This window comes from Varroa destructor, unplaced genomic scaffold (genome assembly GCF_002443255.2).
Source record: "Varroa destructor unplaced genomic scaffold, Vdes_3.0 BEIS01000001.1, whole genome shotgun sequence".
Classification (NCBI taxonomy): Eukaryota; Metazoa; Arthropoda; class Arachnida; order Mesostigmata; family Varroidae; genus Varroa; species Varroa destructor.
The window spans coordinates 63,660,937-63,677,086 of record NW_019211454.1 but is presented as its reverse complement, the minus strand read 5'-3'; the positions used below and the strand labels follow the sequence as shown (position 1 = coordinate 63,677,086).

General features: G+C 40.0%; 1 protein-coding gene and 1 long non-coding RNA gene across 4 annotated transcripts; one reads left to right on the top strand and one right to left on the bottom strand.

Annotated features, from left to right (window-relative positions):
- Positions 1 to 717: 717 nt before the first annotated feature.
- On the bottom strand, positions 718 to 14,150 carry Pgd (phosphogluconate dehydrogenase). Of its 2 annotated transcripts, none has more exons than XM_022790523.2 (8): positions 13,927 to 14,150; positions 4,730 to 4,950; positions 4,160 to 4,419; positions 3,788 to 3,944; positions 3,327 to 3,542; positions 2,468 to 2,732; positions 1,998 to 2,220; positions 718 to 1,338 (listed from the first exon to the last, which is right to left on the bottom strand). In XM_022790523.2, the coding sequence occupies exons 1-8, from the start codon at positions 13,938 to 13,940 to the stop codon at positions 1,219 to 1,221; spliced, it is 1,476 nt and encodes a 491-aa protein (XP_022646258.1). In that variant the 5' UTR covers positions 13,941 to 14,150; the 3' UTR covers positions 718 to 1,218. The 2 variants fall into 2 exon arrangements, with proteins under 2 accessions (XP_022646258.1, XP_022646251.1); XM_022790516.2 differs by lacking the exon at positions 13,927 to 14,150 and adding an exon at positions 7,068 to 7,784.
- Positions 4,947 to 7,074, top strand: LOC147758961 (uncharacterized). 2 transcript variants are annotated; one of them, XR_015318725.1, is made up of 3 exons: positions 4,947 to 5,145; positions 5,605 to 5,739; positions 6,005 to 7,074. It is a non-coding gene; the product is annotated as an uncharacterized LOC147758961 (long non-coding RNA). The 2 variants fall into 2 exon arrangements; XR_015318726.1 differs by having other exon boundaries at positions 4,947 to 5,220.
- Positions 14,151 to 16,150: the final 2,000 nt, after the last annotated feature.

The window sequence follows — 16,150 nt, the reverse complement described above, 5'->3', positions numbered from 1 at the left end:
TCTCTGCAGTAGACTTCACGACAAAGTTCACATGAAGTACATTCAGATACAGACCTTATTTCTCTTTCATATTCAGAGAGCACGCCTATGCAACGTCCGGATACGTTCGCCATCTGAATGAACCCGACATGAAATGAATGTCGGCTCTGTGCATAAGGATCATATCATTCATTATCGACAAGACTGGCTTAGAATTGAATAACAGCGATTTTATAACCGGCACTCACTTCTACATCCTAATCCCCATCGTACGTATAACCCATAATATGTATAATCGCATTAAAGCAATATATACTAAATCTCTTATTATATGTATAATAGGCCATGCGCAATTTCATGCAGTCACTCATACTTACGGTGAGCACACACGTGCTGCCTAAATATCTCGTCCCTTAAATTACGAACGTGAAAGAATCTGTCTCCTAGTGACTACTACTGCTAATAACATATGAAAATATACGGTTTACGGTCAGAAGTAAGAAGCTCAACAATAAATAGGCATGTGCTTCAGGGCATGGAGAGCTAACCGCTCATATACAGCACGGATATCGGGAAGACACAAATTAAGCCAACATTTGGTTTGTCCGTAGATCTGGACTATAACCTATATCACTAATTCAGATTCGGCATAAAGAAACATGCACATATTTATGACCTCTTTCGTTCTACGTCTGGCCAATTATACTGGCCAACTTGATGAAATATAAAAAAACGACGTAAATTTGCGCCAAAGAGAAACGCGTTTTATTTGTCTTTAGATGACATTTTGAGCATCACGACCATTGAGATTTAAGGCACGGGTCACGTCGATCGTTTTCTATTCTCGAATAATTATTCACTAGTAAAATGCCGGTATATACAGACTAATAGTGTTGATACAGTCCGGTAATCATTGACCTTTTTTTGGTGCAATGGGTCCAGTCATAGATTTGTCATTCCTTAAATGGCTAAAAGAAACAAGTAAAATCTAATCATACAGATCGTCGACGAGTGTTTCGCGCCTCTTTTTTTTCTTGAAAATCCTATACTTAGTTCTTTTTTTTTTCAATGTTCTTTCTTTGTCCGTTCACTGTAACAGTTACTGATCTCTACGGGAGCTGCGCTTGTCCTTTCAAAAGTGTTTTTTTTTTTCTGTCAAACACAACAACGCCCCAGAGATTAAATCAGTTTAGGAACGGATTCTACACAGATTGCGCATAGGGTAGTCGATGTGTATGCTTAAGCGTTATACGTCGACGATGAAACGTTCCCACCGGTTCCTGTCCAATTCGTATGTACGAATTTACCTGGAGCGTTCTCCAGCTCATAGGTGTGAGCTCCAAAGAAGTCCCGTTGGGCCTGTATTCAGATTTTAAAAGAGTTTTAGGCCAAGGTACTAGAGGCGTCCGTTTTGGTAAGTCATATCGACGCTTTCCACAAAAGTATTATTTAATACTTGCAAGCTTCTACGTGCTTCCATAGTAATCGAAGCCGTGATATCTAGTGGCAGATAAGTTCCTTCGCTACCTATTCTTTTCATGTTTCACGTTTTCGGCACTAATGTTCTGTCTGCGATTTTTTCTCACATCACTTCTATGAGACACAATATGATAAGGCTGCTGAGAAATATTAAGAGTTATATACGGGGTGCTCTGTGAAAAGTAGGAATATATAGTTCTTTCATTATTCATCATAACCCGGTACTGATCGCGATTACAGATCCAATTTAGAAACTCCCCTCTAAAATGTTTCTTCCTTAAGCCGCAAGTAACTAATGGTAACCGTGCGTAGCCAGCTTGACAAATGCGAACTCGTTAGCGTGTCGTTCGTAAAATATTCTAGCGAACTAAATTCAAGGCTAAGGGTCCCAAAAATGTAACAGTCTCCAAAAGGCTAGTCGTTCGAGTTTCTCTGAGCAACTCCGGTGGCAATTGGTACCCTCATCTTCAAAACGCTACGACAAACAGCCTGCAAAAAAGTTGACCATTATTAGTTGACGTTCGCGTTAATATTCTTACTTGAATTAAGTTAGCTGATACACGCGCCGAACGGAAGCCGTCATAAAAGGCCAACGCTGTCGAGAAACAAGGTGTTGGAATGCCAAGCTGAACTGCGGTAGCTACGACCGTACGCCACGACGATTGGCAGCGATGAATGGCTTCGGTAAAGAAGTTATCCAGCAGAAGGTTCGTCAGCTCAGAGTTCTTGTCGAAGGCCTTTTTGATATCTTCTAGGAAACGACTGTGTGAATAATACAGTACACATTGTTAAAGTTACTTAAGGCATCGGGCAACTGTGTTATCCTTCGGGCAGAGTATCCATATCATAGCCTAAACCGACCCGTTCACGCTGCGACCACGATAGTTGGAACTCGTACGGCAACGTAAAAATTAATTGGCTAGAATCTTAATTTCTGTTTTATATAGTAATTGATGTACACCATGAGAGATAAATTACTCTTTTGCAATTTAGTTCTCGGTTCGCGTACCTGCGAATGATGCATCCGCCGCGCCACATGAGAGCGATTCCGCCATAGTTAAGCGACCATCCATAAATTTTAGCTGCTTCGCGGAAAAGCATAAAACCTTGTGCATAAGAAACAATTTTCGACGCATACAGTGCCTTTCGAATGTTCTCAATGAACGCAGTTCGATCGCCCTCGTAAGTAGTCGTAGCGGGTCCACGCAACAATTGGGACGCCTCAAAGCGCTCACTCTTCAATGACGACAAACAGCGCGCAAATACGGACTCAGCTGTTCAAGCATAAAAATGAAACGAGCAACAATGAAGAAAACTGTGAACATTTCAAAAGGGCCTAGCTTTCTAAGTAGGTGATAGTTTGGCCTAAATTGTATGGCAATGCAGTATCCCAATATCTTCTATTTAGTTATTGCAACTTATCTTTACGTATATTTAACTAATTAACTTTCTCCAGCCAATGTAAACTGCGCTGCTTGTGTGTTAACAAATTTTCGTATAAAAACTAAAGTCTCCATTGATCTTTCTGTACATGTAAAACTGTCTTCGTGAACATGGCTGCTGTTCCCCACTGCGTTGGAAAATCGTCAACGGCAATCGAGGGCCGTCTCGTTGAACACAGATCAGCCGGAACACACATTACGCCAAACAGCCAATGGTCATTTGAATTTGTTTAATCGGCCAGTGATTAGTTATGCTTAGCCTTTTCGGTAAACTGATTTTCCCAGTAACTCGGAGCTGGCGGGGTTCATTACCTTACCACTTATATACTTTACTAAGCGATCTACAATGTTGACAGTCATCGAGATGGCCGACAGTTGATCGTTAATCGCTTTACAGTCTACCAAACCGTGCAGGTAAATGCGTACCAATGAGGGTAACGGGAATTCCTTTATCGAGTCCAGCAATTGCGGTCCATTTCCCTGTGCCTTTCTGGCCAGCCGTATCGCGAATTTTCTCAACAAGCGGTTCTCCTTTTTCGTCCTTGTAGCGAAGGATTTTACTGGTAATCTCGATAAGGAATGAATCGAGCTCTCCTTTATTCCATTCTTCAAAAACGTCAGCTATTTCATCAGGAGTCATATCTGGGATTAAAGGCGGAAATTAAAGTCGACACAAAAATACAAGCAGCGACAACGGCGATTGAGTGGAGTAAAGTTTCCATTAATCAAGCTTGTTAATACGCTCTCCAAATCGATAGGCACACATAGGAAGTCAGCTTCTAAATAACAGCCTAGCCACTCATGATCTAAGGTTCAATGTGAGAACACGGTTGAAAATTCCTATAGCAGTAGTAAAATAGTTGCAATAATTTATTTATTATAATCACCAAGTGCCTGCTTCATTATCTGATAAGCTTCACAGATAAGCTGCATATCTCCATATTCGATGCCATTGTGGACCATTTTTACGTAGTGGCCCGAACCTCCGTCACCAACCCAATCGCAGCACGGATCCAACAGGTCGGCTTTTTTCGAATCACTCACCTGTACAAGTCACAAGTATAATAATGTTCAATTAACTGATGGTCCACAACGTGGCCGAGCATATACTTCTTTTCAAAGAGTTGACCTAGCTGTTTTCATCGAGCCTAAGTAAGTAAGCAGAGCTAAAGTTGTTCGTTACATGTAAAAACTTATTTGCTTATGGACAATAAAGGACTTGTCTAATATGATGTATTCTGATTTGGTTTCATACGTACTTTAGCGGCAACGCTTTGGAAAATAGGCTTGATATGGGGCCAGGCGTCTTTATGTCCGCCAGGCATCAGTGATGGGCCGAAGCGAGCGCCCTCCTCGCCACCTGAAACGCCGGAGCCCACAAACAGGATTCCTTTCTTCTGGCATTCCTTCACTCGACGCTCCGTATCATTGTATTGCGAGTTTCCACCATCAATAATGATGTCGCCCCGTTCCAACAACGGGATAAGCTTCTGAATGAAATCATCCACAGCTGATCCAGCTAAAAATAGATTCAGTTTGCTGTTAATCAAGCGCATCGTTCTGAAAATGATCTATACAAGATGAAAGCATTTCAGGAAAAGTAATGTGTTCTCCTTCATTTCATATCTATGTTGTACGAAAGCACATTGTCTTTCTGGGTATCCTGGTCGAAGCAAAGATGCAAACATTGTTTTGGATAATGCAGCTTCGCCTCCAATTCATTTACTTCAATACTAAAGCCCTTCAAAAACTGAGACAGGCCATTCACTCGAGTACTCTACGGTAATACAACTAGCAAAAATGATAACACGGGTAAATGTAAAACCTACCTTTGACCAGGAGCATGACTCTTTTGGGTTTCTTCAATTTGCTGACCATATCCTCAAGACTGCAAGCTCCAATTACCTTTGTTCCTTTTGCTTCATTAGCAAGAAACTCATCTACCTTCGCTACGGTACGGTTAAATGCAACAACCGTAAACCCATGATCGTTCATGTTCAGGATAAGGTTTTGCCCCATTACAGCCAGACCGATCAGGGCAATATCTCCGCTGTACGATAAAAACAGCAGTTAAAACTATAATATGTGTGACGAGCTAGCATATATATGTACACTCATGTATGAAATACGCTCAATCGGATCTTCAGCGATAACTGAATCCGTTGCTCGTTTAAGCAGTCTCATTTTAATTTCTGCATGAGATCACAAAAAAATGTACGTCATTTGTCTAACAAAAACAAAGCACGTGAGTATGGATCTAATACTGACTCTATATGTTTAGCTCTATATGTTTAGCACTCGGACAGAACTTATTTCTATGGTATACAAGAATATATTGTTGTCATCAATGCTGCATATATGCTACATTCAGTGATTGTATCAGACTGATTAGGATGTGGTCATTCATACGTCCTCAATAGCGTCGCACCACAATAATTAATATTGTTATTAAAGGAACGTTCAATATTATATCGTGGATCAGATAAAGATATCATTAGGGGAAATTGTTATGGCGTTGTTTAGAGTACAAGGGGCCGCCCCTCTTCGAAGCGTTATAATCGTGTCTTAAACTTATACGCAAATATTTGTGTAAGCGGGGGCAAGGTACGCCGATTCAACTTCTATTTTCAGCTCTTCAGTTTTTTCTTTGTCTTCAGCCGTGATTGTTCTAACGAGATACTGTTATTATCTATTAATCTTATAGATGCGCTAGTGTCTATTAGATTAACGGACGCATCGGTCATCGTCTATTCTACAATCCATGTAGACAGAATTATATAATAAGCCTGATTGTGTGCTATGAGCTTGGGTTTAACTACTAAGGAACAAATCATAAAAGGCAAGTTTATTTATTATTTAGTACCTCCTTTCATCGAAACTCTAATAGAACGATGTTACGATTCATTCTCTTGCTCGAGTCCGGCCCACAATAACGTGGTTAAAACAAATATATCGTAGCCCATACACTATATACAAGTATTTACAAAGTACTACGATAAAACCTAGCAAACTATAAGATTAAGTGTGCAAACAATATAGCGTTTTAGTGTTAAATTCTGAAGCTAACTATATCGTGGTTTGCATAAATTTCTGTATTTGTTCAGGGCCACTCTTTGCGCGCCGGAAGCCGACGTGTCACCCTTTCGTCCACCGTACCCTAATCCGAAAGGCTGAAGGAGTTTCAAGCAAACACCACACAAGTTCAAGCAACAAGTACATCCAGTAACAAACAACTCATTTGGTTCTCTTCGCTTGAAAAGAAGTTGTGAACGGAACAATAGACGACCGCAACTCTGTCGTCTGTTAACTACTATAACGCTAGCTCAGATTCTGGATTTTGGTTCCGACCTTTCTAGTCAGCGCTGAGCAGATCATTTCTATTGAACGTTTATCACCGGTTGCATTGTTTACTGTTCAACGCTATAATGAGAGCAACAGTTACGGCGATAAAAGTCTCGCGGCGTAAGCGCTTAGGCGAACGCGCTGCGCGTATAGCTAGCTATACCGGATCGTCGAATTTTCGTCAGTCACAAAACACGCTGCACAGCGACTCTTGAGACAGCCCTCTCTGGTGTACAGTTATGATACAAATGCAATGGTAACTTATCAGAATTGAAGTATGTATGGCCGGTGGCATTGGTCAAGTCTTAGCATGATGCGTGCAGGTCCGAATGTGCATGTTTAGACGATCGAATGAGGTGGTATATTGATAATTTTGTTTGGAAAAATATTGATATACAGATACGGATTAAAGTGGGTAGGGCGATTGTAATTAAATAGTATCCGCAACAGACCGAAAACACTTTCTTAGGTGTGACTATAAATTTCATACACACGACCGTTTTGTTTTTGTATTTGACAAACACCGCGAAGGGCTTGTGCTCATCTATACCGGCATTGCCATTGTAGTTAATATTAACGACCGCTTTAATTAAATACACAATCGATCTTTTGTTGGACTATTTGCAAAGACGCTTTTGACATACCTGTAAAGTTTACTCTATTAACGATACAAAGAACTAGTTTCCCAATAGTGGCGACTAACTGTATAATAATCAATCGTTTCGATAGGTCCTTTATTTCAATTATTTAGTGATATAGAATAATATATATGTATATAGACACGGATCCAAATGATCTATTCCATTGTTTATAATTTTAACATACCCACATTGTGAATCCACGCACGCGGCCTTCTCGTCTTTTGTACAAAGCGCAGCCCCCATTCCTTGCTAATAATCTAGGCAAGACTGACTGCGAGCTTGAACTACACGTTTGCTCAAAACGTCCGTTCGTTATAGTTTATTAGATTAAATCACGCCTAAGGTCAGCTGAGATCACCCGTCGGGTATGTCGTGCGCCACTGTCAGCTTATTGAAAACAATGGTAAACGTACCGTGCACGTACAACGTCCATATTCAGATAATCCGCACAATTTTTTTATATGTCATATAGCATTCGACTGAAAACTCTTCTCATATGGTAGCACAGTGTCTTGGAACGCCTCTTTTTCTATATTGGAGTTGTTTGTTGCTACTAGTTTCGACTGCGATGGGAAAATTTTTGGCCTGCAGATAGCTCGTTCCGTTTTGCCTAGGAGCAACGAAGATCCGCAAAATTGCGCAGTCGCTGTTATCGCAAAGGTACGTTATGCTTAGAACGGGTGAGTCGAAATGAGTTAGTTCCATACGATTAGACGAGGTGGCCGCGCTGGCGAGAAGAATGCTGTGCAGGTGACTGCCTCTCCTTGAAGGAAAGAAGATAGCGCCGCAAGCGGACCGCTAAGTCAAGCATCTTTGGCTCGGGTAGCCGAATAAACCAGGCAGAAACCATACGGCGTCTACCAAACTTCGAATGCAGTATTAGACCACTCACATGCTGCAGTCGGCTACTTCTGTAATTTTATGGCTGGCACCGAGTGCCCAGGTGGGCGTATCGAATAATACGCCCAGGTGCGCGAATCACACCCCCTTAGCAACACAAGGTTATTATGTTGCTAAGATCGAACGAACTGCGCTGAGATACAGAAATTAGTCTAATTAACACACAACGGAACTGGCCTTTATCAAACAGATTTGGAACGCTACCTCAGATCCGTACACGGATCTTACTCCACATTAGTCGACACTACAGAGAGTTTGTCGAACATCGTAATTAATTCTGACTGGGCCCCTGATGACCTGTCGGCGATAACGAGGCTTCCGCAGGGCCCACAGTGGTAGTGTGATGTGGTTTCCAGTAATAAAAAGTAGGCCGGAGCAGGTCTTAATACTAATGACGCAATAGTTGAACGCTCTGTTTAACCTTGTAAAATAGGTTGACAGTGAGCCAAAGGAAAATGTTCAGTGGGAGGACACCGTATAATTTTCGTAGGGAACAAATCGGTGCACTGACCACTAGCAAAATTTACTTGTAAATTGCACAGGTGCCTGTTGATAGCAGAGAATAAATAAGAGGCTAATTTAAAAATGGCCAGTAGACTAGCACCATCGAACCCCATGACAACTGGACCACAATCCCCCCATGCTAGCTTCGTATCTTGGGTCTACCTGTGATTATCTCTGAGACAGCACTCCATTTGTCGTAATTAGCGGAGCATTAATATATAATTAAAAAGCCTGGCACCAATGTTTCTACTAATAAGCCTGTTCAGACAGAAAATTTTCAGATAAAGACACTTTGCTATGAGCACGCGTACATTTCCATTAGGCAATCTTGTTATGTTCGTCCACGCTTTAGGCAATCATTTATACAACAAAAATATTTAAGAAATGGTACGATGATCTACGAAATCCTTGTGCGCTTCCTTAAATTGAATAGAAAAAAAAAAAGTTAAGCTGGATCGAAGAGAAAGTTTTACATAGGCAGTATTTAATATCATACTTAAAATCAATAAACACTTCCTGTAGTTTGAAATTTCATTTCGTTTCTGCTAGCCGCAAGAAGATTAGGTTCCCAAGTTCTCAGCGAATCCAGACCTGACACTAAATTTTTTTTAATGACACTCCATCTATAGCTGCCTTATCCCACGTTAGCCCAAGGTGGTTCTGTGACCATCTGTATTTATACGCTGGTTGTCCAACTGCCTAGGTAAGACCTATTAGAATGTGATCTATGGTCTAAGTCATTTTTCCTTGAAAAACCGTGAAAACAAGCGTTAAACGAACCGTATCGGTAGCAGTCGTAGGGAAATTAAAACGACCTGGCCATGCCTCTCGTATTAAAAATCGCACAACTAAGAAAAAATATTACCCACATCGTTTGCGATTTTAAAATTGAAAGCAAAACAATAACCTAAAATTTTCCATGTACGCTGCACGAGGACGATATGAAATCTTATTTTTTGAAGCAGAACTATCCATATTCCCAGTGTATCCAGTGTACGACACTAAACAAAGATCACTTTCTAAAGAAAATGGCCAAAAGTTGTAACGGAACGACAGACGACGATCTATCTAAAACTTGCTCGAAGAGCTAGTAAGCCAACAGTTCCGTATGAACAAGTCCTGAGAAGGTCACTCTTGACATACTAATTTTCCTATCATTGAATAAAAATACTTATAGCTTATCACAGTCGATGCTGAAAATTAACAGCCATGTGGGTAGGCTTGGAAGGGATTCGTTAGAGCTGATGACCTAAAGACGCCTATTGTTTGATGGACTGTTAACCATTTGTCTAGTTCGCGCGCGACAAGCTCTATATGCAAATGTCAATGGTCTACTGAAACTGATTTCAGAGCCTCATCAAAAAATCATAGGAATCGTTGGCTTATCAGATAAGCTTTTGTGAGGAAGTTAGCACAAGCCACTGGCTGAAACAAAATCGTAACGAGTATGATGAGGTGTATTGATAATAGAGACGGTTTTAATAACCTGGCCCATAATTCCAATAAACTGACCAAAAACATTACGACGAACTCCTGCAGTTAGTTATATGGAGCAATCGTCGAAGTCAATAAGCAAGGCTGTATGAGATATGAAAATGCAAGTGCCGGGACAACGCATGGAAAAAAATACCGGAAAAAGTATTTTTGATACAATTTGTAATAATAGCTAATTGAGAAACTCCGTACAATTTTCTTTAGCGGTACGATTCGCTCTTCTACAATCATGATCGGTGTTTTAGGTAATATCATAGAGCATAATTGTGACATCCTGTTTTGCATGCTATGGAAGGAGACCAGCGTCAATTTAATTTCCACGCACGAGTACTTCAGACTTTTCGCTTGTATCATCTTAAAGTGCTGTAAGTATCTGATAAATTCAACACCTTTCCGACAATCCAGGTTCTCCATTGTCATGTGACATTATACTTCACCATACGGTAGAATATTATTTTAGGCCATTTAATCGAAGACTTTTAGAAGAAGCCTTTAGTGGTATTATAGGATCCTAATAAATATAGATCATGGCTGATTAGTAGTCTAAATTGAAATTGCATCGAGTCTTGGAATAATGATTGCGAAGCTCGCACGCATTAAATACGCCAAAAACTTCTACACAGGCTTCAATTTGAGGACCATAGCGACGGTTAAATGCAGATACTCCATATAAACGTGCATTCGCTTACGCATATTGTTATAAGAAAAAAAAACAAAAGTTTATGCAAATTAACACGCAGAGTTTAATTTTCTACACCTCTGTCCGTTGATATACGCACGACGCTGGTGACGCATGCATTAGCTAGACTTCCAAAACGCAAACGGCCAGAAACGAAATCATATTCAGCAAATAAATATATTACAAAAATAACTGTGACAGAGATCGATGTCTGATTATAAAAACACGATCGATAGAGCAAATGTATATGCGCAAACATTCTAAGACTCTCATATAAACAAAGTCCAGATGGCCAAAAGGTATTCTGTTTTTTGAGGTTACATCTACGAACGCACATAACAACGCTCCGTTTTACATTCGATTGATTTCCTAACGCGAACATTGAATTCGATATCCCATCATCATTCGAAGGAAACAACTTCATTACTGCTGGACTTTCGTGTTCGCGCCGTTTCGATATATATGCTTGTGAAGACCCGCCCCGAATATCAAACAATAGGGAAGTCAAAGGACATTGGCTCTTTAAGAATGGCATAGACGACAGTCTAAGAATACGTCGACTGCCAAACTGCTTCTGTTGGTTTCTATGTCATTCGAGGCGAGCGAGTAGGTGGGTGGGTGGGTGGTACCACGAAACGACTAAGTGAAGAGTTTAAACTAATATTTACATAACTAATTGGGAAATCGCAGTGCCATAATTCGACCAGCTAATAGACACAGTGGCAAACATGAAATCCAGTATCCATTCGAATGCCGAAGTGCCGTGTACTTTGGAACTTCATTAATTAGACTAAAATAATGATTTTTCAATATCTGTTCTAATACCTCCTCTATTTTTAACTCACTTCTTCGCTTGCCCTGGCAGCTTCTGGACAGCCATATATATACCTACCATTTGCGTTCCCATATTTAATTGGGCTTCTCGAAGTGAATCAATATTGGATTATACTTGCCCAGAGGACATGGAAAGTTTCGTCATTGCTCGCATCCTTGTCGGGAGGATATGCCGATTGAAGCTGACCTTCCTCGCTCAATTTAATGAGTAACTCAGGCACCGCAATGAAGCCTGACGTTGTGATCAACCTGGTTACTTTATGGCTGCCTGTCGAGATTAAACCATGCCTCATTTATGGGCTGTATACTCCAGGAGGGTTTTCGCTGGTTGAAGTTCCATAAACTACATGTGATATATAATAGCACAAAGATCCCAGCTGGCCCGGAGTTAATTGGCGGGAAACCCATTTCTACCTAGTTTTCGCATTTTCAGTATTTGAGTTATAATTCTTTTATTCGTTACATGTAAAACTTATAGTTGGCCTGTGAAGCCTATAAAATCCAAGCTCTGGTTGTATGATAAACCTCCTGGATTGCGGTCATGCGACAGTTGGTCACCTGCTTCAACACTTTAATCTCCGTTCTTGAAACGTTTGCACCATTCACGTGCTATGCTTTCGCTTATGGTTCATTTGCCTAACGTCTTCACCAATCTTCCACGGATTTACGTACCGCCATGGCCTTCAACGATCAAAGACCTTAGCCCCTACTGAGCATTGATTTTCCGGACTAAAAGTTTTTCGAACGGTTTTGAAGTCATTTTCCCTAACGTAAACTTACCGGGTTTTCATTGCCAACATTCTAGAGCACTTGCCCTCCAAGTTTCTTCTATTGGCGAGTAGTTCAAAACAGAAAATGAAAAAAAAAATTGAAAAAATCAATAATTTCAAGCTCCGCCGGATTCGCTATTCGGATGATAGCCTAATAAATACAGCAGGGGCAACACAAAAATTTATCCCGTAGTCAATACGACGAGCTTCATCCTTTAAGCACGACAGATTTTTTATTCGAAAGCTGTATGCCATTTTCCGCACGCCAATGTATTATTTATGAACTACGTTTTGAACAGTATATAGATATTTAATTTCCGGCAAAACAGCGATATGAGGTAAAAGTCGAGCTAGGAGCACCATTGCTTAACAGCTACTTTGCCACTTACGCGAACAGATAAGATACCTAGCCTGCATTGCCACTAGGACCGATTAGATATACTTGATAATGAGTAATAAATTTTTCATCGACAGCAGTATCTTTTTCAGGCTGTGTTTTCCAGTTCATCAGATAATTGCATCAGAGTAAAATGGTTATACAGATTTATCTATCATTGGTGAAGTTGATTTCATTAATATAGGTAGCCCGCAAGTTCTTTGCAACGTTTATATTTAACGACTCGTATTACTTATAACTATAAAGTAATATTAAAAACTTAAGTAATATAGACCGTCGCTTCCGAATTGTTTATTTTGATTTACGTTTACACAAATACGGTTTAAAAGAAATACGGATTACTGCAATCCTCGATCGCCTGTTTGCATGTGTCTTAAAGAATTACGCTGAGGCTAACACACAAAATTGAAAGGGTATCGTATCGATTGTAGTAAAGAGAACAAACCATTCTAAGTCAATTAGGTATCGATGCCAGGAAGAGTAAAGACCCAGCACAAGATTTATTAAGACGATGGTAACTTTTATTAGATCTAGTTGCAATATGACGCATGGCTTAAGCTATATATTTCCGTTTTATTAGTATTTTTTTTTAAATAAATTGTTCTAAATAATCTCGGGTTATCTAACAAACGGCATCTAAAGATAGAAGTGATTCTATCGCGCCAGAATCATGCGAGCGTCCTATACTAGCTGGCGCTGATGTACTTTTGTAACGGGTGGGTGAAATCATGATATTTGAAACGCGGTCTTAGGTCATCTAAGACTGACTAGCTGACTCGCGATTTACATTGTTATGCTGTTAAGTTATGCACTATGCACATATGTTCAAATAGATCGATATAACCTTGAATATAAGTAGTAGAAATCTATCTAATGCCTTTTAACATTAAACCCAATTGACGAGCAGTGTTACGGGATGTGGGCTCGTCTTGTGGGTGACAGTTTTGTACCTTTGAGCATCTTGGAGCGTGAAGGAGGCATTTACTATCTCTCAAAAACCCGCGTAGGTTTTCTTTGATCGGACCCATCAAATAACTTAAACGACTGTACAAATTGTGCGATGAAAGTTGCTGTAAAATTGGTTAACTTCCTCTGACTTCTTTCATGGATCAACTCGTGTCCACCACCTTGAACATAGAAACTGGCCTGTCATACGCCAATAGGCAAAGCAGAGTTTACTCGAGGCTCTTTCGGTAGGCCCTTTTGCCTTTTCATCTATTGCTTAACGAGTCTACTCTGCCATTGGCCTGACAGTACATTCGCGCATACTGCCGTGCCAGCTGATCGGCAGGTTTGTGCGCATCGTTAATTCTCAACGGAAATCGATGTTCCAAACAGGTACTGCGGTTTTCGACGCCGGACAGCCTTAAACGGACTTCATATTTGTGTAAACAACAGTAAGACCTCTTATTAAACGAAAAGACTCACTAAATCGTTGTAGAATATTATTTGCTTGGGTACTCACGTTGCTTCCGACATGGCACTAAGCTTACTCACGTCGAACTCCGCCTGTAACAATACACTACCAAGTACTAAGGGCACACGATTTCAATGTTTTTTGTGTTTTGCGTCCGGTAAGGAACATACAATTAAAATTAAATAAACCCGCACTTCACTGTTCCACTGCGAGACGAGTTCGTTTGATATCTACGTGAACAATACAGGAAAATGGTCGTTAGTTGGATCCTGCCGAATAACTCAATACAAGCGACCGAGGCGCCACCTGGCAGCGGAAAGGGAATCGCGCCACAGCCTCGCCGTCACCGGATTACGCGCAGACGGGCATTGAGACAGACTTTCTGCTATTCTACAATAACGAGGTGCTTGTTCGATTTGTGTGCAGTATTCCTGCTAGTTAACATGAGGGCATTGTGACTGATATAACGTCACATCCTATTGACGTCGCTTGACGAAAGACAAGGTGGTCTGCACGGCCGCACCAGAAAATATCATGCGGAAAAATAGTCAAGGCTAGACAACGATGCGTATAAAAAATTAAATAGTGTTTAACGCCTTAGAAAATCAACATGTACGCCCGAAGCAATAAGTAGGTTTTTAAGATCTGGAGGTGCTTTCGAAGCATCGAGTTGATAACTTAAGGGTTAACTATTTAACAAGTAAGAAAGGTTATTATTATGTTTTGAGTGTATATCACATGGAAATGTATGCTTTCTATAGTGGCATATATATATATATATATATATATATATATATATACAGCAAATAATTGTTCTAGCTACCTATTTATACATAAAGATGTCATTAGAAATTCTTAAATTTTTAGGTGAGACACTATGGTTGTTCCGCAATCGCAACCAATAGATCTAGCAATTTTTATAGTTTTTTTTATTTTATAGTGACGAAGCGAAACATTTCCGTGGGCAGTTCACACACGGCAGCAATGGACATGAACCCAGTATAAATATCTAATATTTTCCTCGTCCCACGAAAGCCTTACTCCCACACTCGCAAAGACGTTTTAAAGAGTCCTACTTTAGTAGGAAACAAACACAACGTTTCGAATATATAGAACAGTAATAAGATTAATTTTCACGTCAAGGAGTATCCACCAACTAGACACCGGTGGAAATTACGTGGGAGTGAGTAACTTTAATCAGGCATTATCGCATAAAATACGTTGAAGTAAACTAAGAGAAAAACAAAAATTCTGAGTGTAAAGTTTGTTTGCGGTCAAGCTTCATTCTGGATCCATCAGTGAGAAGCGTTTTTAGGAGAGGCTGGCTTAAAACTCGAAAAGTATATTTCGTTACAATGCATCCGTCTCAAAGCGTAACTTTTAAACAATATTATCTAAAGTAAAGATACAAGAATGGGCGCGTACGCCGATCCTGTATAGCTCGCAAGTTCTCTTTACCGGAGATTTGTTTTGTTAGCAAATCATCCAAGATTTGCACACATGTTTTGCTTTCATAATGTTTACGTTAATAATGTTCTAATATGATATAATATATGTACTAATTAATAGTATGTGTTAATAATAATATGTGCTAAAGTTTTTTATTTGGGTAAATACCTTCTTAAAACCGAACGTGTGACACACACTGAAAATATCCAGTTATTCAAAAGCCTTTTATTAAGAAAGTGAAAGTCAACTCAATTTTTTTACTGTAGGAATCTTCGCTAAGGCTTGCTTCGATGATTAACGAGAAAATGACCAATTAAACTATGCGGAAGTAAGAAATATTTGGAAAATTTCCCAAAACAATCAATAGCGTAGTCGCTGTTAATTTCAAAAGGGTCGCATGTAACTACTGGGAGTTTACCTTTTTCACAAAATATCAGCTGTGTTATTTCTACTAAGAATGGCAAACTTTTATGTACTAATCGTGTAATGGGATCAGCCCTCTTTAAACCTTGACTAATAAATACATGATGAGTCTAGAAATAAGCAACTTAAGTCAGACTCCTAGCCTATATCAGATATTGTGCGCAATAGAGACAGCAATCTATTTCCGTAACGTGCCTTTAGAGACCTGAAACATCAAACGTATTGGCGGAATACACAAAGCTAAATATCTTGGTATCAGGTAAAGAAGGGGACAGGCAGAAGGGGTCCCAGTTTTGGTAGATGCGTGAGAGCCAAACAACTTGTCTATAATCTCTTAACGTTGTCAATAAGCCCTCCTCTTTTTAATTAATGGTTGTGCGCAAGTGCTAATGGTGTATGC

Coding starts and splice junctions, on each gene's coding strand:
- Pgd (XM_022790516.2), bottom strand. CDS start 7,126: ATGGGGGCTGCGCTTTGTACAAAAGACGAGAAGGCCGCGTGCGTGGAT. Junction 4,420..4,729: donor AGTCATGCTCCTGGTCAAAG/GTAGGTTTTACA, acceptor ATCTATTTTTAG/CTGGATCAGCTGTGGATGAT. Junction 2,221..2,467: donor GGCGGATGCATCATTCGCAG/GTACGCGAACCG, acceptor TTATTCACACAG/TCGTTTCCTAGAAGATATCA.